We start from the raw sequence: 25,253 nt of genomic DNA on the forward strand, positions 1-25,253 counted from the left end.
CTTTCCCTTTGCGGCGCTGACGGGTACGAGTGTTTATTTGCCTCCTGCTTCAGCTGCTTGCTTCACCACTTCCATGCCTTAAGCCACCGAGCAGATGGTTTTTCGCTAAAGGTAAAGCTCTCGAGGGGTATCTTCATAAACGAGACGTAAAATAAACCCAACAAACCCACGTGACTCATCCTACCAGGGGCAGAAGTTTCAGCAGCAAGCTTGGCCCAGGGTGGGGGATAGGAAATCGATATCGATTGTTGTTCGTGTGTGCCCCGAAGGCGATCCTCCCGCCACTTAAATGACCACTTTCTACGAAGGACGGTTGATGATTGGATTCTCCCATCCCGAGCGCCAACATGGGGAGCCCTTGTCGGACCCCGGCAGCTTCTTGCGAATGTGTTTCCATAAATGTGACAATATCCGTGCGATTACGGCATCCGGCAAACAAGGGAAGGCTAGTTTTTAAGCGAAGCTTCAACCGTATCTACAATGATTGCGTGCTGCGTAGATGTTGCTGCTGGGGCGGTGTGAAAAGCATTTGGTCTTTTGGTTGTTGCCTCCCTTCGCCGGCCCTTCCAACCGTTGGGCTGCACCTTGTTGCTCGCCGGTTGTTGATATTGCCGGTGAAGATGTGTCGGTTTTTACGACCAGTTTGCTGTAACCATAATGGGTCGAGTGAGATGTTTTCTTTTCCCGTGCCTTTTTGTCGATTGCAATCACTAACATGCTTCGAAATATTTATGGGATGTTTAAAGCTTTTTTGTTTCACTATTGGTTCAAAATTTGATTACATGCACTGCAAGCTTTAAACGTTTACATTTGTTGACTTCTCTTATTGTGTTGTGCAAATACTCCTAAAGTTATGCAATTTGATTTTATTAGCATTTATTTTACAGTGTTATGAACAATTTCTTACGATTTTTATATGTAATCAAAGTTTAAAACAATGCTTTGATCTCTCAAACATTTGCCTTGCTTCGTTACTAAATTCCCAACCTGTACGCATCAGTACAAAGCGCGAGCAAACCTTTTGTCTTGAGTTGGATTTTAAATTACCCATTTTGGTGGCTTCTTGTCTATAAATTAACCGAAATGCATTGCCTCACCGGTTACGGGATGGTACCATAAATTGCATTCGATTTGCAGTTAAGCCGGAATGTGGATTGCATTGCATCACACACACACGTCCCTCTCGCTCGGATTTAACCCGCTCACAGTCCTCTCTTGGCCATTTCGCCATACGAGGAAAAACACAATGCCACACAGAAACCACAACGAGCGTGCAAACCCATCCTGAAGCAAAGTACATTTCGATTGACTGGTGGCAAGGGCTGCTCACTATTACCCATCCTTCGCTGTACGTGTGTACCCTCGGTGAAGAATGACCTGCACCACTGTCCATGAGCGATGACGAAGACAAACACACGTACACACAGACACCACACCAGAAGCTTAAAAAACCCTTTTTCGCAGGAACCACTCCAGGCCTTCTGTTGCACTTGCCAGGACCGTCAATCTTTCGAACCCGACCGGTGCTACCGGTGCACTTCCCATTCTCATTGTCGTTTATCGTTCGCTCTAGGGGTCGCCGGGCACGGTTGTTACAAAATCCCATTAAAGTTCCAATTACATAAATTTATACCCGCGAATGAATGTACTCTTCAGCAATTGGATTCAGGAAGGAAGGGTTCTCCATGTGTGTGGTTATGTTCATGTGTTTCATTGGATATTCAAGAGCCATTGACCAGCTCCATTCCGGTTTGGCTTCCTGGTCCAATCAAAGCTGGGTGAAGGGGAACAATTATTCGCTCACTGTCTGCCGGGTCGTCCCCCCTCTCTCTCTCTCTCTCTCTCTCTCTCGCTCTTAGTGGGAAAGCTAGCAAGAAGCTCTAAAAGTTGGTTCCATTTTTTCCGTGAATAGTTTGGCACTTCCCGCACTGCTTATACACGGACTTACAGGAATGGAGTGTTTTATACTGCAAAAGAATAAAACGGGAGTTTTAATTGTGATTGACCATTAGTTGCTTGCCATGTATTCTAATTCCTGCCGTACCATTTCTCTTCCCATCTTTCCCGCGCATAGTGGAGGCATACAACGGTACCCATCTGCATCTGCCCAAGCTGGAGCGAAGACAAATGGGTGCGTATCTGTGCATCGCGTCCAACGATGTTCCGCCTGCCGTTAGCAAACGTGTTTCATTGAGCGTTCACTGTAAGTACAATGCAAATCTGCACACAGTCCGTTTTTTTTAACAACGATGCCAACCAACTTTGAACGGAACCGTAACGTGAACAAAAGAAAATCGATTCCAAATACTTCCAGGTTCCAGTGCGAAAAATGGTATTTCTAAAGCGCGTTCGACCTTAAAGCCAGGAAGAATTTGTTCCATTTTATTTAAACCCCCATTCACTCATGCATTAGTTCTATCATCCTTCCAAGCATAAGCACAAGTTGTGCTCGAACGTTGCCCTTCGATACACAACATTTATACACACACGAGAATATACACACTTCGGATGACGCATTTAGCTTGAAAATGAACAAAGCTTTATTAATTTTGAAATCGTGTAGAAACGTATCTCGAATGAGGATCGTATACTAAGAATTCCACTGTCATCGGTATTTGTGAGACTTTCAATCGTGACGAAATATTATATGTGTTTATTTATAATTACTTCAAGTAAATCCAGTTAATAAAAATCGATTCTAACAAGAGCTTTGCACAATGAAATAATTTTAAAATTCTGCTAATCTGTTGATAGAACAGTATCAACCTCAAAACAGCATTTACATAGTTTCATTGACTTCATCATCGAAAACTAAATAAAGGCAGTTGAGGTATTGTACTATTTAATGATGTAAGCTCTAACTGGAAGCTAAACATCATCAAGTCATTAACTTTCCCACATTCAAATTAAATATTAGACTCAACGGAGTAAGTAGTAGCAGTAAAAACCGTGAAAAGCTATAAAAAAAATTGTTTGGTAAAAGTTGAATAATAGATCGGTTCGGTAAATAATTTACACCGCGTTGGTTTTTATTTCGCAACATTACTAATTCAAAAAATATTTTATTTCTTAAATTTTTTTACATTTTGGCATTATTGTAAAATAAATCAGAACGCAGAAGAAAAAATTTACCAATATCTTTTAATTACCAGTACAAGCGTATGGCACCAACAAGCCTGAAATGTATGTCCTAGCTTGTAAGGAGCAATACAATTCTTGAATGATAAGATTTTCTGAAGCATCTCGAAGCCGTTTTTTTAACCATTAAACAAACTTGAAACCTTTCGGTAAAATAAAGCTTTGGCCGGCAAACTACGCCAGGAACGCACCTGCTTAATGAAATTCAATCTATGACACGCGCAGCACAACCGTGGAATGTGTTTTAACGACACGTGATGTTAGGTATTTTGGTCGAGACTCGTATCATCGTACCCGTTGCCAGCACATGTAACGTTCTTTGCTAGACCTTTATCATAGCCTAATCCTTTTCCAACGAAGTGCAAATATAATGAAATATTCCAAAAGTACGAAATGTTTCAAATCCATGTTCTTCGAAAACGCATCACGTAGTACGCTATCGAAACCTGAGTACTTGGAATGTAAAACAATCAATTCCACCAATGCAATGATATGATCAACTATGCGCTATGCTATCGACCATTTGCAAGTTAATCTCCATTCATCCCAGCTTTCAGAACCGTTCACAAAGGCAACTTGTTTCGATTATCTTTTTCGGGAAAGTGTCAAATGAAAAAGTCCGTTCCCAGCTGGTTCGGCATATTTTGGTGTATGATTGAAAAATTGATTCGTAACTTACATTCTACCGCTTCTACTTGTTCTACCTTATTGCACACCACCACCATCACCAGTTGCACCATCGGTACGACCTACGAGCCAGCTGCTGGGAGCACCGCTCGGCTCGGACGTGCAGCTCGAATGCACGGTAGAAGCTTCGCCCATGCCGGTGTCCTACTGGCTGAAGGGAGGCCGCGTTCTGCCGAACAGCTTTGCCGGTGCAGCGAACGGCAACTACGAGCAACCGGGACTGAGCCGGCCGGAAATGCTGCTAGACGGGTAAGTGACGGACCTAACCTAAACACACACACACATACATCACCCAATAAGGTTGAAAACTGCCCCTTGGTCCTTGAAACGTAATTTTCTCGACCGGTTTGTTTTTCCCAGAAAGGGTAGTACGGGCTAGTAATTGATTTTTCCCGAGTTGTTTCCCGGAAACCCCGAGAGGCATTCGTTGCGATTCGTGTAATGATGGAGTTTTGTAGCAAAAAAAAACAACTATCCCTTTGTTTACAGGTTCATGTGACCAGTTGTCTTAAAGTGGATTGTCTTATGGAAAGTGTTTTGCATTTTTGTGTTCATGTTTTATAAAACCTAATATTGCCTTGCCAGAAAGACAATTCACTTTAGCAACAACAGCTAGCGAAATGTTTGAGATTACATGAAACCGCCCAATTTGTCACGAGTTCGTTTTCTACGCTTGTTTGTTTCCAGTTAATAAGTGCAACGTGTCGCTTGGGCAGCGCTGTAAAACCAATTAGCGATTCCGGTGCTCCAGTTCCAGTACTAATTTGTTCACTTCTCTTCGGTTTTGTTCCGCAGGCCCAAGTACGGCATCACCGAGGATCGGCATGGCTTTCGCACCAACATGCGGCTGGTAGTGCGATCGTTTTCACCGGCTGACGTCGGGACGTATCACTGTGTCAGCACCAACTCGCTAGGCCGCGCCGACGGCACCATGAGACTGTACGGTAAGTATCCGTGTGTGTTCTACAGCACCCAAAACGTATGCAGTGGCTGGGCAAGCCGTTGTTGCAGGATTTGTGATCGTTTTCTCATTTCGAAGCTCATTACCTGAATCGGTCTGTCGTCAGCGAATAAGGTTGGAAAGGAGTTTCCTTACCTTACCCAATCTTTTCTCATGCCATGTTGCTTGGTTTTACTTACCTTTTTATTGCCTTATTTCCTACCCCAGTGGTGAACAACTCACTCGCATTATACACATGTAAGTGTGCGTTTCAAGCAGTTGGTTGTGTTGTTCCACAAAATGTTACACTTTTGTCCCCATTGTATAAGGTTACATTTCATTGTAGAAAACATCCAATTCCGCTTAAAGGCACGAGCTTGCCAACCACTGTAGCGTTATCGGACACGAAACGCTCACCGTCAGCATGATCGGTGGGAGAAAATTGCAACCGCATTAAATGATCAAATTTTGCAATTTTCCACTCTGAAAAGTGCCCCATGCTTGCAGTTCCCATGCACAGAAGGGAATGTTCGAGTTGATTGTTTTTCGCTTATTTCGCTCAGTCCTCTTTTGTTGCTGTTCACCCTTTCCTTCGTGCTAGTAATTTCGACCGTACCGTGCCTCGGCTGGCACGGGGGGTCCCTAGGTTTACGATTATCGCTGTTTAATGGCGAAACCTGTTGTCTCGTTACGAGCTTGCGGAGAAGTAAATTGATTGTTCACCTTCGCTTCCTCCGGCCAGCGTGTCCATTCGTGTTCGGGTGCAGCATGTTTTGTGTTCCCCGGGAAACCCCCGGGCTGGCCGGTTGGCTGCTTTCATGCTGTGCTGATAGCACAACTGCAAGCTGCAGGCAATTATGGTGGGATTTTGGCGTTGTTTTCCGCACTTTTGTAGCGCTGCCGGGTTCTGCCACCGCAGGCGGGATGGAAAACAATTTCCTCGATGGGTTTGCCGCGGAGTGATGGAAAAGAAATTACAAATTAATATCGTACGTGTGGGGAAAGTGTGTTTGCTTGTTTTGCAGATTTTTTTTGTTGCAAACCAGACTAAAGGTACTTATGACCTAGTTTTTGTTTAATAGTACGGGCTTTTTACAGCGTTACAGCTGTTCTTTTAAATAATGCTTTAAACGATTGATAGAACAACTGAAGAAAGAAAAATGCTGAATTATTTGGTTGTTGAAAGTCGTTCAAAGAAGCGGCAATAGTTAGGTCTCATAATATCACTGGTTACTGTTCTCATGATGTTTGTTTATATTAGTGTAAAAGCACACAAATTGTTCACGAATTAAATGATCCTGTGGCAATTACTTGATCCCTATGTTCGAAGCATATCCTAGAGAATATTTGATACATTTGAGATTACTCGTTGACTTGCATTTGATATGTTTATATGTTGGTGTAGAAGAGCCAAATACTTGCTCTACGTAGAGAAATGTGTGATGAATCATTCTTTTGAACTCTATCACCATAACATAATCCATCCCAATCACGCTTTTTTATTATTTTGTTAAACATGATGTATAGTATAATAAATCGTTTTTTAAACACATTGATTTTGCTTTTGAATATCGAGTAATGTAATTAACACATATCAATAGTTCATAATCCAGTCAAGTGATAACAGGTAACACTATATGCTAAGAAGGATTATCGATTGATGTACCATTTTGATGAAATAATAATCTATTTTATTTCACTTCCTTCCTCCAGCAATACGCTTTTAATCCTTATCCAGCTACTATGGATTCCTATTAATGAATTCATGGGTTCTTGGAACAAAGGGAATGGATTTTAATCGAATGATGCAAACACAGTTGAATCTGATTTATTTTTTTAAAGTTTATGACTGAGAGTAAGTGTTCCTTCTCTGTGTCATTAAAATCAATTCTTCAAAATTTTCACCTGTTTAATGAGGAGCTCTTGATATCATGATACAACATTCAAAAACATTTTAAATATTAATATTTAGAACATGTTTTGTACTGTAATTTTGTATGTTTAGTTATTGAATTAAATTAATTATTACGTAATATATTCTAAGTTGTAGAACTCAATGTGCAATTTCGAAGCATCGTCGAATAGAACGGACATCTTCAAAACATATATAAATTTTGTGCTTCAGTGTGTTTCAGTTTTGTGGCCACGGTTCTTTCAAATTCGATTTATACTTTTGAAAACGAGTACATATGTTTGCATAACATACTGTTTTGATAAAAGTCATTCATAAAGTGTAAACTTGACTGGGTTGGTGTACTTATAGTACAGAATGTTAAACAAAGCTTCAACCGCAAAATAATGTGGTGAATTCGAATTAATTAACCATAATAAACATTCCCATGCGTCATCATATCATGTCGATTGTCCCTTCCTAGGACAACGTCCATTTGCTTTAACCCACATACACACACACACTCAAAATCACCATCAAACTATCAAAAATGTCATCAGTCTAGCGACTGATGCGTGGAAGTGTAGTACTATGATAATATACTATGTACTATAATAGTACTGTGATATCCTTCCATGTAGTCATTCTGTACGTTTTACTTTGCATTCAATCAATGTTCCTCCTTTGAATTCATTTCCATTTTCTCGGAAATGGACCCAAAACCAGCTCCAATCGATCGCCGCTGGCTATTTGCTAAGCGCTGAGTCTGCACCGTCCCAGCATCCACGCTGCCCATCCGTAGCCTGTCAATATGTATATTAATTAACTTTCTCCACCAAACACGGCAAACAGCGGTTTCACGCGCTTCAGCGCTTCAAATTTTCTCCCCAGTGCCCAGTGTGGGACACCTCATGAATTATGACATTTTGAAGTTTAGTTAATTTTGTTGCTCGATTCTACCGTCCTTTCACTCCCATCCGCATCCCTTTCCCTTTGTGCAGGGCTGGCAAATTAATGCACTGTAGACTGCACCGATGCAATCACGATGACGGGCTGAATGTTAAATGTAGCGTTGGCAGAGGGGGAAAAAAACTTCGCTCAGTCAGTCAGATTATTAGATTAATGCAGTGCCAGCTGACAGGCGTGCCGAAACTGTGGCTCATCCATTCGCTGCGCCAGGAAAAATGTGCAAGCAAGCGAACGAACGGACGGTCATCAGCATTTATCATGAATAAATTAATTATGTGTTTACGCTCCCCCCACCGAAATGTGTCATGCAGTTTTCGTTGTGTTGATCCTTATTGCAAAAGGTTTAGCGTGGGGTGGAATCGTTTCAGCGGGTCAGCAATGAAGAGAATGCTTTCACTTAGATGAATTGGCCGGGTGAGAAGCGGAGGAAAGGAAACGCCGGGAAAGGGATTGAAAAGACGATGGGATGTTGCAAGAATGCTTCCCATTCTGCATTCCTTTTCTATTCACCCGCCGTGCACCTTTGTTGCAAAAGGCTGCAGTGTGGCACGACCTCGACTGATGGAAATGTTTCATTAGTTAGTTGATATTTTCAGCAGCTGACACCTATTTTATGATAAATTCCTATTTTGAAGCTATAAAATATGTAAAGCTCAATATGTATGTCTCAAAACTATCAACAAGGGACACTTCCACTAAAAATGTTCACATGAATTACTTTAGTGTATCAATGTACATCCAGGATATACAGTTAAGTAAAAAATATGGTTGCACTATTAATAAAAAAGCAAAAAAAGAGGATACAAGGAGGAGGAACAAAATAACAAACTAGTGCAGACGAGTGAAACGAGAATTGTATGCACAATCATCCCCTCCCAACGCGTGACAGTAAAGCATGAAAAATACGACAATCACTGCGATGGGCGTAACTCCCCTTTGCATCTTAGCGTTGGGTCGTATTTTTTCATCTCAGTAAGATGGCACTGTCCACCCTAGGAAGTGCAAAAACTCCCTCTCTTCACCCCAACACACCTACATCCGGATATTCTCGGCACGACGCCACGACGGAGGACAACTAAAAGGAAAGCCTTTATTTTTCTCGATTTACGTTCACATCCACCACTTCCCGAAGGACGGCAAGGGGTAAAAGACCTGACGAGTGACCTGGTTCATGGGAAAGTAAAGCGAAGCAATGCAATAGTGAGCGATAAAAATGTATCACAATATCCCTTTCGCGAACCGTTGGGCGCGTTATTCTTTTTACTGTTGCACATTCTGCTGCCTTCACTCCACTTCTTCCCCCGTTTCGATTGGGGGAAGAAATGAAACATTATGCCCGTGCAAGGTGAGAATGTTTCAACGACCTGTCTCATCCGATTTAGTGTCACTTTCTCACCTATCTCACTTCGGCCTAATCCTGACAGTAACTTCGGAAATGTGGGATTATTCGGTGGACTGGGGCGGTGTCGAAACACAATCGCGGCACGTGATTTGAATAGAAATTCAATATAGCAGCGGGATTATGATGGATCGGATGAAGTTTGTTGGCGAGAGAATGACGACGACAGTACAAAGCACAATACCTCCCGGGGTTGTGCTTGAGGATTGTCTACAAAAGGTAAACATTGGCTGTAGGAAGTACGAAGATACTGATGAATTGGAGAGTCATGATCAAGGGACATTTCAAAGCATTAGGAAGTACGTGATAGCATGGGAGAACAGTAATGTAAACTCACTCACATACAATTACACTTCATTTAATGCATGTTAGTTCCAGCGACCGATAAAGGTAATCACGGTAAGCGAAAAAAAAATGAAAATTTCGAGAAACTCCAAAAAAAATAATCTCCACAAGAGGAATTCTATGCGAATTTAAATAGGCCACGATTATCATCATCAATCAAGTAATGAAATGAAATTGTTCAATAATAACAACAATACAATAATTCAACAATAACACATTTTTTTGTGAAAATGGTGGAGGTGGTACATAATAACAGTGAAATATAATCAATACTTGAGCATGGCAAGATTGAAAGTACGAGTTGTTGCACCATTGAATTGTTGCACAAAATCTACGGTGCGAAAATACAAGATTTTCTTTATCCAACTCTGAGTGTTTTCAAATCGCCCCACACTGCTCCCCCGCCCGACCATCCGCCGACAGACACAGTAATTTTGATTGCATTTTCGAGACGAGTGGAAGCATATTTTCCCGTGCTTTATTTGCAGCCTCCACCAGCGATATCCCATCCCACCGCACAATCCTTAACGATAGCTGCCGGGCCCGGGCCCGGGCGGCTATAAATCGTGTAAAATAAACATAACACGCAGCAAACGATCTGCCATTGCAGGCGCATGCAAATGGCATCGCACAGGTAGCGGAAATGTGTGCTACGTGATGCTCTGGCACGGATGGAAAATCATCCTGATTGCGAGCAAAGCATGATAGCCGAAGCCCGACATGCTTGAGAGGAATCGCTAAACAGAAGATCCCTTCCCTTGTGTGCGCGGCAAAGGTGAAGATCTTCTTTTCCCACCCACCCGAGCGCACCAGCCTTTTGCACAAAGGCTGACTTTGGTTTTTAGCATTTCGGATAACGTACACTGAAGTGGTGTGCTCCCCTATTTCCAGTGACTCCTTTGAAACGGTGCTTCCCACCGATCGATACTATTGTGCAGCCGATAAATAGAAGGTACGGGACGGGAGCGAAGGGAGCACAGGTCGCTGCAAAAGGGAGGATCGTTTATTCTGCAAACCGGAAAACTATAATCATGCGGCAGTGTTTGCATCGATATTTGCTCTGGTTTGGTGGCGGCCGGATTCGGAAGATATTGCAATCAGTGGACGTAAACAATGTTTATGATCCATTACTGCAGCTGTGGACGGGGGTAAAATAAAAGCTTGTTTATCGCTGCACACCGCGGGATTGATGGCGGGCACTCAGCTGCCTAGCGAAGAGCTTTAGCGTTTGTTTTGTGAGTGATTTTCGTTGCCTGTTTGCTTGTTGCGGAGCATTAAGCTTGTTTCAGTGGTAATATTTATTGCTTATAAAGATTTACGCGTATCATATTGGGTCTCTTGCGCTAGTTATATCAGTACTATGAGGATGGATGTGCTAGCATTTAACGTTACTATACACATGGCTGGGTATGGTGTAGTTAGGGAAAAAATGTTGAGTATTGCTTTGAGTAAATTAAAGCATAAAGAAGATGCTTGAAAATACAGGAGAAAAAAACATTTACGCACTGTTTTTTAGCATACATGTTTGGTAATTTGAAAGATGAATGTATCAGTTTTTATTCTGATAAACATATTTCACTAAATAAGCTCCATTTAAAGTTAACAGATAGAAATGTCTCATCAGTGTTAAGATTTCTATTAGGGTTTACAAAAAAAACATATTCGCAGCGTCTTCTATCTCAAAGAGACCCTTAAGAGTTCATTCCAAGATGTAGTTCTTTGAAGAGCAAAATACAGAGCATGGTGGGATAACTCAAGTGATAACACTGGATTTTTTGCTGTAGAAAAATGTAGAGTTCTTTATTCACTGCTACTGTATCGCCATGTGGTTTTTTGACACCCGCTTCCCGTTTCTCCGTCTGTGCGCAAATGACACATGTGTTGTTGTGTTTACAAACGGGTTGAGTTCTCATCATTCGCGTTGCGAGAACATTCGCGTTGCGCGAACATACTGGCCCCTTCAGACGTTAGTTCTGAACCATTGAAGTTACTGGAAGATGACACAACTTCGCTATTGGCCGAGTGTATTCGCCAGAAGCTGTCTTCAATGTCACAACTCGTGCTACTCCATCATCGCCTGGGTATGTTTTGATGATGCGTCCTAGCGGCCAATGCAATGGGGTAGTTGACTCGTCCTTGACCAAAACAAGTTGGCCAACGTCTATTTTTACTGGTGGTTTGAGCCATTTGCTCCTAGGCTGAAGAGTCGCCAAATATTCTGCGCTCCATCTTGTCCAAATCTGCTGTAGAAGCTTTTGTACCAGTTGGTAATGTTTAAGACGATTGGTTGGTATATCCTCTAATTTGTTATCAGGGACTGCCTTTAGATTACTTCCGACCAGAAAATGGCCTGGTGTTAGTGGCTCTAAGTCAGACGGATCGTCACTGAGAGGAACCAGTGGACGTGAGTTGAGGCAGCATTCAATTTGACAAAGCAACGTTTCCATGTCATCTTGAGGCAGAGTTGTTTTGCCAAGGACCCTGAAAAAATGCTTCTGAGCAGAATGAATTGCTGACTCCCATAGCCCACCAAAGTGTGACGCTTTCGGTGGATTGAAATGCCAGCGCATTCCTTGTGACGTGCATTCTTGGATGATTTCAATTCGATGTTGTTTGCTCGTCACCAATGCTCGCAGTTCTCTGGAGGCGCCTAGGAAGTTCCGTCCGTTGTCGCTGTGAATGTCACTGCATAACCCACGACGAGCAACGAAACGACGAAATGCTTGGATGAATTTGGCTGTGGTAAGGTTTGCGACGAGCTCGAGATGAACAGCCTTTGTAGCGAAACAGATAAAGACAGCTACAAATGCTTTACCAGATGATGCACGGCGATGAATGGGTGATAGACCGATGGGACCCCAATAATCCACTCCCACTATTGAGAATGCTCGGCTTGGTGTTATGCGTGAAGTTGGTAGTTCTGCCATAAATTGTTCTAGCAGCCGAGGACGAGCACGACAACAAGGTACGCATTCATGGCAAATGCGTTTAGCTAGGGATCTGGCCCCTATGACCCAATACTTTTGACGAAGGATGGTGATCAATAGTTGCGGTGCGGCATGATGATGTTTTTTATGCAAGTGTCTAATCAGCATTTCTGCCAGAGGATGTCCTGCTGACAACAATATTTGATGTTTGCTTTCAAATGGTTGATTAGATTTTGATAAACGTCCACCAATGCGGATAAGATTATCATCGCAAAGAAACGGATGGAACCATTTTAGTCTGGATTTGTTGGAAACAGGACTGTTTTGACGGAGCTGAGTCCATTCTTTTTCAAAGATATCTCTTTGAACCACTTGCAAGATTCTGATTTCAGCATTCCATAATTCGTCTGTGCTAATAACGACAGTTTCTTGCGAAGAATCACGTTTAGTTCTCATTCGAAAGCAATATGCAATTACTCGTAGCAATTTGTGGTAGTCAGAAAACTTGGATAGCAACTCGTTTACCAACAGTATTGCATCGCATGGGGGACTTTTGGTGGCAGCAGCTGTAGTAGTGATCGACCGACCTTCTATTGAAACCTCTGATGGTAGTTGAGATGACAGTTGGGGTTTGGGCCATTGCTCTTGATTTAGTTGGAGCCATGGCGGGCCATTCCACCAAAGGTCACAGTTGACGAGTTCGCTTGCAGTTAATCCCCGTGAAATATGATCTGCAGGATTTTCTTGGCCGTTTATGTGGCTCCATGTACAACTGCTAGAGGCTTGTTGTATTTTGGACACACGATTGCCGACAAAGGTGTTCCATTTCGACGGTGATGCTTGAATCCAGTAAAGAGCGACTGTACTGTCAAGCCAAAAATAGATATCGGCGTCTAGCTGCATAGCTTGCTGGATAGATTTGTATAGCTCACTTGCTACGAGGGCGCTGCATAGTTCTAGTCTGGGAATGCTTTGTGATTTAAGAGGCGCGACCCGCGATCGAGATGCTACTAGTGATGTTTTGATTTGGCCTGCCTTGTTAGTTGAGCGCAAGTAGGCACAAGCGCCGTATGCTGTTTGGGATGCGTCGGCAAAAATGTGTAATTGGACGCTAGTAGCTTCATTTAGTAGAACGCATCGTTGTATTTGTATTGTGTTAAGTAAGTTGAGCTCATTTTTAAATGATAGCCATTGTTTCTGGAGCTGCTCTGGAAGCTCAGTATCCCAGTTCCATATCGAGCCATCGCTGGCCTTAAGTGTCCAGAGAGATTGCATGAATATTTTTGCCTTCGTGACTACTGGTCCGATAAGGCCGATTGGATCGAATAATCGTGCAATTCCCGATAACGTTGAGCGTTTTGTGATCAGTTTTTCTTCAAATGGTTTGATGCGATACGTCATGGAGTCATTCAATGGATGCCAATGCAAACCAAGAGTTTTGATAATCTGGTCGCGATCGAAACAAAATGACTCGTCTTCTGAAAGTTTGTCTTTTGAGATGGTTTGGCGAACTTGTTCATCATTCGTGGCCCATTTACGTAGGGTAAAACCACCTTTGGAAACAAGCGCAGTTAGTTGTGTAATTACTTCGGAAGCTTCGGCTGCGGTGGAAGTGCCGGTAAGTAAATCATCGACGTAAAAATCTTTTTTCAATACCTTGGCTGCAATAGGATAGCTACTGCCTTCGTCATCGGCAAGTTGTGACAATACTCGTGTTGCTAAATAGGGTGCACTAGCTGTACCGTATGTGACGGTACACAGTTTGTATGTTTGCAGTGATTCGGACGGTGTTGGCTTCCATACGATGAGTTGTAACGATGTATCACGAGCATCTACGAGCACTTGACGGTACATCATTTTAATATCAGCGACTATCATGATCGAATGTTTACGTGCTCTCATGATGATTGATCGGATATCGTCCTGAATTGTTGGCCCTACCATCAATACATCGTTCAACGATATGCCGCTAGATGTCTTGCTGGAGGCGTCAAAGACAACGCGCAACTTGGTTGTTAGTGATTCTTGACGCGTCACCGCATGGTGTGGAAGGTAATAATGATGTTGGTTTGTGTTGTTATATTCTTCCTCCGAAATGCGCTTCATGTGCCCCAGTTCAGCGTATTCATCGATAAATGAGCTGTAGCTGTTTCTAAATTCGTTGTTAGAACTGAGCCGGGATTGTAAAAAATGAAATCTACGAACTGCTGCCTTGCGATTGTCAACTAGTTTTGTGAGAAGATGTTCTTTCAGTGGAAGACGCACGACGTAGCGTCCGGAAGAATTTCGTGAAACGGTGCGACGAAAGTGTTCTTCGCACGCTGCATGTTCATTAGATTGTGCGTTGACTATTTCACCTTCCTCTATTGCCCAGAACCGTTCCATAAGTTTATGAACATCTTGAACCGTTGTAGATGCATGGTTGACTGTAATAGAAGAAGCTTGTGAAGTAGGTGTGAGTGTACTTACGGCTGGCCCCGATACGATCCATCCGAGCTCCGAGTTGACAAGGACTGGTTGATCCTTCCCGAGAAGTATTCGTCCAGCTGGTCTCATAATGTCGAAAAAGACCTCCGCGCCGATCAAGACATCAATTCGGCCGATGCAATCGAAGTGAGGGTCCGCAAGAAAGATGTTGTCAGGCAGGTTCCATCCCGTGGTGTCGATCGATGACGATGGAAGATTCCCCGTGACTCTTGGTAGTATGAAGAACTGCAGGTTGGCAAAGTATCGCCCAACCCGCGAGCGAAGTGTCGCTCGGATGCTCTGCTTTGCGGTTGTATTAGTGGAACTGATTCCAGAGATGCATAGATTGCTTCTCTCCCTTGTTGATTTCATTTGCTGGGCTAGATTTTCAGTGATAAAACAACTCTCACTTCCTGAATCTAGCAGCACTCGTGCGTTGTGTTTGTGGCCTTCATCGTCAACGATTATGACAGTGGCAGTGGCCAGGAGGACTGTCTTATGTTGACCTGATGAAGCACATGTGATCGACTCGACGACCGATGTTGATGCTAACGTGGTCGGAGGATCTCGTTGATCTTCTTCTGATGACGGTACAGTAGGCGAGGGTTGTGGTAAAGAACACAATTGTGTATGATGGCGCTTGTGACAACTCTTACAGGTGCTGGCAGATTTGCAGTCACGTAGATGATGACCAGGACGAAGACAATTATAACATAATTTGTGCTGTGTTATGACCTTTTGCTTTGCATTTAAGGATAGTTTTTTAAACTCATCGCACGTGTACACAGGATGGTCTCTGTTGCAACAAGCACAACCCTTGGTGTTGTTGTTCGGCATTGTGGTTGTTGCAAATACACGTTGCTTGGGTGGTTTACCTGATGACGTTGATGGCAATACTTCTAACACTCCTACTCGACGGTACAGAAACTCAACCAAATCACTATACGAATCGATTTTCTTTTCTGCCGAATGTTCTTTCCAGCTTCGTAGTGTTGACGGATCGAGCTGACGGCTAAGCATTTGTATTAGAAGCGTATCCCATTGAGCAGTTGGTTCGCCTAATTGGGTTAATGCATTTACATTGGCTTCGAAATTTTCTATCAGTTTGCGTAGTTCATTTGCACATTCCTTTTTCAGCGCAGCATCTTCAAATAATGCTTCCACATGCAACTGCTTCAATCTCTTTGGGTGGTTGTAGTGATTGAGCAACAGATTCCATGCCACGGAATAGTTTTCTTCGCTGATTGGAACGCTTTGTATTAGCTGGAGTGCTGGGCCGGATAGCGATGTACGCAGGTAATACAACTTTTGTACGCCTGAATACAGCTCCGCACTATCGATCATCGCGACAAAGATCGAATGAAAGCTAGACCAATTTTGTGGCTTGCCATCGAAGACGGGAAGCTTCACGTCCGGTAGCTTGATGTTAGATGCTGGTACACATGGTTTTTTATCATTTGCTTCAACAGCACTAGCTAAATTAGCTTCAGCATCATAGTACGCTGATTCCACGGTTTGTCGAAGCGCAAGATTCTCCGCTTCATTGCCTTCATCTAGGGGCAACAGTTCATCTTGCAGGTCAATGAATTTTGCATATTGTTTTTGTAAGTTTTGTTTGCGAATAATTGCCTCTGCTCTTTGCGTTTCTTTGTTATAAGTCTTGGAAAATGTATGAATTGCCTGTATAGAGAGTTGCGTGGCCGTTTGCTGGATACGCAGCGACTTTACCTTACGTGCCTCTGCCATTTCGTTTGTTTACACTCTCCGAATGACCACAATTCGTTGCTCGAAGAACTAAATGATGATCAATCGTCGATCCGCGATTCGAAGGACCAAATTGGTGGGATAACTCAAGTGATAACACTGGATTTTTTGCTGTAGAAAAATGTAGAGTTCTTTATTCACTGCTACTGTATCGCCATGTGGTTTTTTTGACACCCGCTTCCCGTTTCTCCGTCTGTGCGCAAATGACACATGTGTTGTTGTGTTTACAAACGGGTTGAGTTCTCATCATTCGCGTTGCGAGAACATTCGCGTTGCGCGAACAGAGCATAATAATTAAGCAGAAAGTGCAAATGCTTCGCCCGTCTCCATTCATTTTACTACAAACGAACTACCATTCCAGAATCATTGTCACCAGAAAAAATAATTGGTCTAAAATACAACCTACAGAAGCGTCATTGTTCCTGCAGCCATATCCTTTCATCATTTCATCGCTTTCAAGTCAGCACTTTTGAAATCTTCTCAACAAAACGGACGGCTTGCGTTTCCATTTAATGTGCCAACCATAGCAGATCGAAAGATTAGCCTGACCCCATCCCATTCGATTCAAACGGAAGGGTTCTATTGTGAGTGCGCTGACGGGCGACCCCACAATAGCTAATAATTAAATAAAAGAAGATCAGTACTTACAACAAACCAGTAAGCATAGCACTGTCCAGGCATTACGGGAGCTGTGTGTGTGTGTGTGTGTGTGTGTGTGTGTGGTGTTTTTCCTTCCGACATCCGACTGTTCGGTTTTGTGTTTGAGGGTTACTCGAATGATAGCAATGGCCCTTGGTAGTGTAGTGGAAATGGAGTTAAAATTATCCTTTTAAGCTAACGCTGTTTGAACGCTCCAGTCGGTCATTCTATTGAACGAAACGCGAACCAAATAATGGAGCCTGTTTCGAGGAACTAGCGGCGTGGATTTGAAATTACGTTTCACAGTGGTTGATCTTAATTATGGAGCTCGATATTGAAATGGCACAAATTGTGTGAATAGAGAAATTATATTCTAAGGAAAACGGGTAAAACTGGCAGCACCAAAATCAGGATTTCCAAAGAGCACACAGTACATTGAGTTGAAATTGGTTTGTGCGTATGGTAATTAGATTTTTATGTGTATTGAAACCACTGATTAGCCCGAGTTTGGTAAAGGTTTCAATAGAATTAATCTAAATCATATCGTTCAATTTCAATTTCTCGAGAGCTCTTTTTCATTTGATCATTTGCAGTTTGTGTATGAGTGTGATTAGTACACGAAAATTCATTAAATGGTGTTCAAAACCTTCGTATTAAGTCTGGCAGGCCTTCATCAACAATACTTTTATGGAAGTACGTTGTGCCAGCTTACTGACGACTACTACCGCAACAAAATCATCCCTCAGCCAATTACGCATTATAATCTCTAAATGTTGATACCCATTTTTCACCAATGCGCCTCCAAGAAACCATGAAATCTCCTCCATGCAAAAGCAAACCAACCAAACGAGAGACGTGAAAAAACCCTCAAAAGGTACTGAAGTGACGAAAAGACACCGGCGCCGCACACGAAGTGCAATAAAAACAGATGAGATGATGAGTTCCAATTTTGAATGGACTTTTTGTTCCCTCCACCGTATTACTCACCCGTGTCCCACCAGCCCCCCCCCCCCCCCCCCCCGGCCGCTCAAACGCCGCCTGTCACCCATTATGCAGCAGGCTTTCAACTGGAAAAGAGCATTAGCTCATCAAACTCCGCCCCATTTGCCGGTCGTTTCGTGTTTCGTTTTGTTTTGCCTTTCGCCCCCCCCCCCCCCCCCTCTGGTCGTCCACGTCACATTGACCATTTGTCGCATTTTCGGCGCATTACGGCGCCCTGATCCGAGGCGCGTACAACATCATTATCGGGCGGTGGCAAACGGGCAGCCACGGACCCGCAACCGAAATGGCAGCTCGTCAGCATCAACATAATCATCATCAGCCGACGCCCGACGCTACGGTACGGTCAGCGCTGCCGATGGTGGTTCTGTTGGTGGCCCCAGCAAATGGTCGTGAGATTCATTGTTGCGTCGATGGCTCAATACGACACCGCACACGACACGAAAGCTGTACGTTTCTCGTCCGTCTCCGTCCAAACAGTCACAGCTGAAAGGGACAGCAACAGCAACAACAGAAAACAACTCAGCCACCCTGAAAACGCAACCAGAACGCACGGACGCAAGCGAAAAGAGTGGCCAGGAACAACAACTACAACAGAACAAAAAAAAAACTCCTGCCCCATCTCCAACCCGACACAGAAAAATCCCATTTCCATCGGCATCATCAAAGGGAAGGATTTCCGGCGGATTCGGTGTTCGGTTTCGTGCTGCGGGCACACGACTGTTTCCACGGATGGAATTTTCGGTGGAATTTGTTTTTATTGCTGTTGCTTTGCTTTCGATGTTCTTTTTCGGGTGGCTCTCCTCCCACGGTTCCGTCACCCTGCAAAGTGTTGCGAAGATTCTGTCCTAGTGTATGCTTTTAGTTCGCAACGGGCAACAAATTTCGCACACAAATTGATGCATTGTGTTTGTGTTTGGGGCGAGTAGAGAAAAAAAGGAAAAAAGGACAGCGAGAACAAAACGCCGAAACAAGCAGCCCTCCGAGCGGTGCTAACCGAGTTCACACGTTTTTCTTTAACGCCTGCTGCTCCGCGTTGCTTACTGACCGGGCGCTAAAGTTGTTGCGAAACGACCCATTCATTCCTTCCTTTGCTGCCGGTTTGGCATGGCGTGGTTCCCGGTTTCAGCTGACAAAAGATACGACGTCATTACATTTCGGTCCATTCTTGGCCGGTGTTAATCGTGCCTTCGTGGCGTGTTTCTTGCGTTCCTTTGCTTCCCTTCGCGCTTTTTTTTCCTTAATCAACCACCGGCTGGCGACTGTCAAATTTCATTCGCTTCATTTTCTCTTCCATATTTTTTGTTTTCTTCTCCTCCACATGCAACGGCAGAAATAAAAATTCATCCGGGCGGTGTGCAAACAACGGACGATCAATTAAATATAATTGGAGGTAAGTGGTTACGGCAGGGTTGGTTTCTTTTTACCTACACACACACACAAACAAACCTACACACATACGCGTTCACAAAACACATTCTTAGCTTGCAGTTTTTGGGTAGGTGGGACAAACCATGCCAATTTCTTCGCATTTTGAAACGGAAGAACAAGCAAAGGCACGACGTTCCCTTCATTTGGCAGCAGCTCGTTCCCACCAGCATGCGTAATGAAGCGATAGAACATAATGTTGATGGGACACATTTTGGGCGAGGATGGTTGTAATCACCCGAACGCACATTGCCGGTCGTTGCGAGATTGTAATGTAACGAGCGTGAAGATAGAGGATTGTTGTTTTCTTCTGGCTGTTGTTGTATGTTGACTTTGATGGTGTGTTAAAGAATTTGAACACAGTACAATGGTTGCTTAAAGATGTTTTTTGTTGTGAGCAGTAACCAATACAAGTGTGAGTAAATAATTGTACACACATATATGCTGGAAGGAATATAAATATAATAATGATTTAAATTTTTTCGCTTATTACGAGTTAAAAATATCAAGTTTTTAAGATTGTTTTGAATAGGTTTTCTTCAACATTCTTTCTGAAATATTATTTCGATGATTTTTTTGATGAAACGATATCTGATCTGAAGATCTGTATATACATACGTAAAAAAACATTGCATCCTACAATTCAGGTAGCTTACAGAGCGAAACAGTCTTTGCCTGTTTTCCGTCATTTTACATTTGTGTTTTCCCTGAAAACAGCAAGTTTTACACAACGAAACAAAATGATCCATGTAGAGCACATACCAGACCACAACTCTGACACAACTTTTCAACCTCAACTTTAACGTTGATTCCTTCCCAACCAGGTCTGGCAGAGGCAGCCCGTGGCCGTGGCAACTCTGCCACCGGCTCGCTACACCCCACCCGAACGCATCACTTGCTCCCAATGGTACTGCTGCTGATTGTATCGCTTTCGCTTGGCACGATACGAACGGTCATTTCCGCCAGCAGCGATAGCAGCAGCCACGCCCGTACCGGTAACAGATGACACCGTTCCGACATATCCGGTGCGTGATATCGCACCGGCAAAAGCTGCTGGCCGCCATCCGAGGGCAGCGAATGTGATAGTGCACAGCAGCAGCGTGGGAAAACGTCGGTCGCATCGATAGCAACGTCCACACCTGTCCGGAGCACAATGGTGGCCAGCGATGCGGCAACGATTAGGTTTTATTGAACTTGAACTCAACAGCAACAATAATCATCTGCTAGGGGGAGCACAAGCATAAGCCGAAGATGGTACGGGCTAGGAAGCGGTAAAGGTGAGACGGCTCTCTATTTTCCCCACAGCACAGCTTGAATGGTGATTGGATAGGAGCCGGCTATAAAGCGTGCCGTAGCGATGCGAACCAGCTAAAGGCCATAAGAGTGGTTTAGGGAGTATGAAAAACATCCTAAACATTGTAAAAATTGAACCAACTGTTTTCAAAAATGTATTACAAGCGCTGTTTAGCTGGCTAGCTGACTTCCTGCAAACCGGCTAAAGCAAAATCCTGCTTAACGCAAAACCAAACTTCTCCATAATCAGTAAGCATACCGGTTGGTGGAAAACTTTCATGCCCGGAGTGGCGGCAACAGTTGCACAAAGAATCGTCACCCAGTAACGAGCAGCTTGCATACTTGTTTAGCCCTTTCGCAAACTTCCCAGACGTTCGCTTTCTTCTGCATGTTTTATGAAGTACTCCACTGACCGGGCGTCTCCATCGACCAGGCGTCTCCATCGACCGGGCGTCTCCATCGACTCGACGCTTCCATTGAACAAACTCCTTGCCATCTCATCCAACACCGTGCACTAGCATCGACCACCCGATGGGTGAGCAAGTTTTTGAATGATGTTAAACTGTGAATCAAATTTAATTGCCGTAAGCATCGATAAAGCTGCCGTTAAGCTGTGTAACTTACACAGCTACTTTCGACCAGTCACTGCCGACATCACTGGTGTGAAACGTTTCATCGGTGAATCGATGCTGGGACTTTTTTCCCTAACTTTTCAACCCATGTGTTACTTGTTGGAGTTTTGGTTGTTTTTCTTTGCTTGGCGCATTTCACACAGACAATAACTATTCCAGCTTCGTAGATTTGAAAGGGAAGAATGAAGAAGAAAAATCAACGGGAGGTTAGAAGCAGGGAGCTTGATTTACACTATTTTTTCTTTCTTTGTTTTTCTCATAAACACCATTTGAAACTGGCAAACTAGATCGTGCTAGAAACAAAGATTTAAATTCACAAATAAACCCATCCACACACCAAATGATAAGATCTATTGATGAAAATCGTCATTTCGGTTTCAAGCTTTTTTTTACCTGTACTGTCTTTGGCTGTGCTCGTTCCCTTTGGTAGAAAAGTAATTAAAATCATACAGAAAATAGTAAGATTAAACCAAATGACATGCAAACGAAAACTTCCAACATAATAAACATTAAAGATCGATAGTGGTAAGGCGGAGGATCGGCCCATGCAAGATCACCCGGTACATCGCTTCGATTGAGGCGAGGACAAAGCGCGATACAGTCTGGTGGAGAACGTTGTAAATATCTAGAGGTAATTAATTTCGCCAGACACCCTGCACTACCCAGCCAACGTACACATTCATATCTGCGTGTGTATGTGAGCTTTTCCACAGCGAACACGATGCTCCACGCCATGTTTTTTCCCGTTTTAATCATCCCGAATCATCCCCCCGGTCCTGTTTGTGTATCGTGCATTTGGTTTAATAAATTTTCACCTCTTGGACTCACTTGCAAGACCGACGAGCTGGCGAACCTTGTGGGGGACAGATGACCGCAAAAGCTATAACGCGATTTATCTGTGCACACAATGTGCTCCCCCCCTCGTACGAGCTGGAGGATAAAGCGGGATAATAAGAGTGGTGGTCCGCAAAAAATTGAAAAACATCACAAAAGAATACAAAAGTAAAAAAACATAACCCAGACAGCCAATATCGATGAGGTAAATTTAAAAATCCTACCCATTCGGAGTGGGAAAGAAGAAGAAAAAAAAAGATACGCCTCGCAACAACCACCACAGCAACAACTGCACCGTAAAAACGGTACTACAACTGGCCGGAACAAGTGCAACAACCGAAAACATAGCTCCGCAACAAAAGGATGCAATCCGAACCCATCTCGAGAGCGATGGGGTTTGCTGGGACATAATTTATGACTGAATTCCATTCGAAGGGTGAGTAATTAATTATGAAAATTAATGATATCACCCGTGCCTCTTCTACCAACCATCCACAACCGAAGGGGGGGGAGTTGATTCGTGATTACCCGCTTATTTGCTTGTGTACGGGTGATTTTGCGGGTGAAAACGGACCACTCGCAAGCTGTACGCTTTCGCGTCTTCAAAGCTTAATTTGGGTGGTTGAATTTTCCTGTTTCTCTTTCATTTTTCCCTCCTCTCGAATGGGTTTTTGGTTTTGTACCATCGATCATGTCGGTATGCTTCATGTTGTTGGTTAATTTTTTATCAACCCTATAGCACTGATCATCGATGAGCGTTGCTGTTTTTGTGTCGTTGTGTTTTGCAGTCTACTTTTACTCCTCCACTATGCTCGTGCTAACAAAGTGGCAGTGACGTAGTCTTTTCACGGTTGGCAAAGCCAATGAAACGGTCCGGGAAGTGATCGGGTGGAGGGAATAATTTTCCGTAGATGAATTAAACATGATTTTTCATAACCATTCGTGCCATTCATTTTTTGTTGTGTTTGATTACTGTACTGCAGTTGCTTTTTTTTCACCATTTGCAAGTGGCGTTTGATGAGCTGCAAAGCGCAGCTCATTATCGATGATGGTTGGTCGGTCGTGGAAACGGGGTCTGATGTGTACAAATGAATTTGATGAGCATTCAGCAGTCAGTTTGCGTCATTTTTATTGAGAATGTTAATCTCACTGTACTCGGAGTGTAATGAGTGGCAGTAGTTAATTGACACGCTGTAAAATTGAAACTCTTTTTGGTATGTTTTTTTTTTAATACAACATAAGTGTGAATGTCACATCGCACAATCTCAAATTGCATCGTGTTCCGCTACACTTGTACTATAAAGACAGTCTATCAATAAACATCCACTCCCATGGCATGCCCGTAATAGCTTGTTTTCTAATAGCTTTAATGTTTACTAAAGTCTCTATTGTATAGGAAAACGAATAGTTAAATGCAGAGGCTGCAGGTGTTGATGTGTGTGCTGCCAGCTGTCGGCATGTTGCTGACAAGAATGAGCTAGACACACACACACACACACACTCAACCACGGCAGGTGTATTTGTGCAAAGCTACATTAGATAAGGGGAATGTGGGCAAACTAATCTGAACTCGATGCTATAGCATAAGTAACCTAAAACTTAAACGCAGAGTGAGCGAGTATATCAGTTGAATAAACATAAAGCAAATGCAATGTAGCTAATCGGGGAAAGGAAGTATTAGAGAGTTAAGCAAAAAAGAGGGATGAAAAAACAGATGCAAAACGAGGCAAGCAAGATAAGTAAAGTTAAAACGAAACCAAGAGAAAATAGTAGGATAAAGCAAAACGCTTCGATGTGATCGAAAAGCATGGAAAACAAGAGAATGGTCAAAACCAAGAGTAAATGAACAAACCAAACACTACATAATCATACGCCGAAATGCAAACCGAAACACGTACCAACGGTGTCACACATTGACCGCGACACTCGTTGTAGAAGCTCTAAGCGCTAAAGCCCTGTACATATTTGCGTTACCGGTGTTACAAAAATCCATCCATCCCTCTCCCCTTGAAACCCATACCACCCCTCCACACCCTCCCCAACATCCAGCAAAAAAAAAAAACGGCCGAGTGAGTAATAAATTTGAAAACAGCAAACATTGAGCAAAACAGTCAATCTGTGTGTCACAGCGTGTGTAGAGGTGTTTGTCTGTGTGTAAGCATAACGGAACTGTTCCAATAAATCTGATGATCTGAAGAAATGTAAAACTCGCACCCGAAACGTTCCGAAAGCAGCACAACAAAACACAAAAACCTCTCCGAATCTCATTCTCGCATGGAAATGAGTTTTCCGGCATTTTCGGTCGTACTTTCTTCACAGCCGCCGGTCGTTCGAAGCGCTGGAATGTTGCTGTCACGCTGGTGGTGTGTGCACATGTGTTCGTCGCCGAACGGTAACCGAAAGAGAGCACATTCCTTATCTTCACCCACTGCTAATGGCTAATAGCTGGCTGGACGAAACTGACGGACCGAACTGCAGCTTGGCAGCATACGAGCAGGTAGGAGGAACAGCTGCCAGCAAGCTTTGGAACGGAAGGGAGAAAGGAAACAAGATTTGCTTTCCGTGTTTTTTGTTTCATTCTTTTCTCTACCATGGTGAATTCGTACCTCCAGAAACCTGTCAGTCACAGCCGGAAATTCACAGCGCCACCGATGCGGCCGCGCAGATTCATCCCGGTGAACGGTGACTCTCTTTGTTTGAGGATCAGATTGTCGCGGCAAAGCGGAAAGCTTAGCTAACATCGTGCCGGCCTCATCGTGCTGGGTTGAGACACGGGCTAGGTGTAGTTGTGCCCTGGACGGGGGCCGATGACCCTAAGGCAAAGCAAACGCGACCTCATGATGACCTCGGACGGTTTGCTACAGGGAACAGACCGGGTCGTCCGTTCGGCTGTCAGGCTCAG

At 43.5% G+C, this 25,253-nt stretch overlaps 1 protein-coding gene across 2 annotated transcripts in view; it reads left to right on the plus strand.

Moving 5' to 3' along the window:
- Positions 1-24,660, plus strand: part of LOC120950616 (lachesin) — an 85,423-nt gene extending 60,763 nt beyond the window's left edge. For both annotated transcript variants that reach the window (XM_040368799.2, XM_040368798.2), the window contains 5 exons: positions 2,075-2,203; positions 3,870-4,074; positions 4,621-4,769; positions 19,498-19,557; positions 20,417-24,660. In XM_040368799.2, the coding sequence (XP_040224733.2) occupies positions 2,075-2,203; positions 3,870-4,074; positions 4,621-4,769; positions 19,498-19,557; positions 20,417-20,598 (725 nt within the window). In that variant the 3' untranslated portion in view covers positions 20,599-24,660. The remainder of the gene's footprint in view (positions 1-2,074; positions 2,204-3,869; positions 4,075-4,620; positions 4,770-19,497; positions 19,558-20,416) is intronic.
- The last annotated feature ends 593 nt before the right edge of the window (positions 24,661-25,253 follow it).

The sequence above is a fragment of the Anopheles coluzzii genome, chromosome 2 (genome assembly GCF_943734685.1).
Source record: "Anopheles coluzzii chromosome 2, AcolN3, whole genome shotgun sequence".
NCBI classification, from domain to species: Eukaryota; Metazoa; Arthropoda; class Insecta; order Diptera; family Culicidae; genus Anopheles; species Anopheles coluzzii.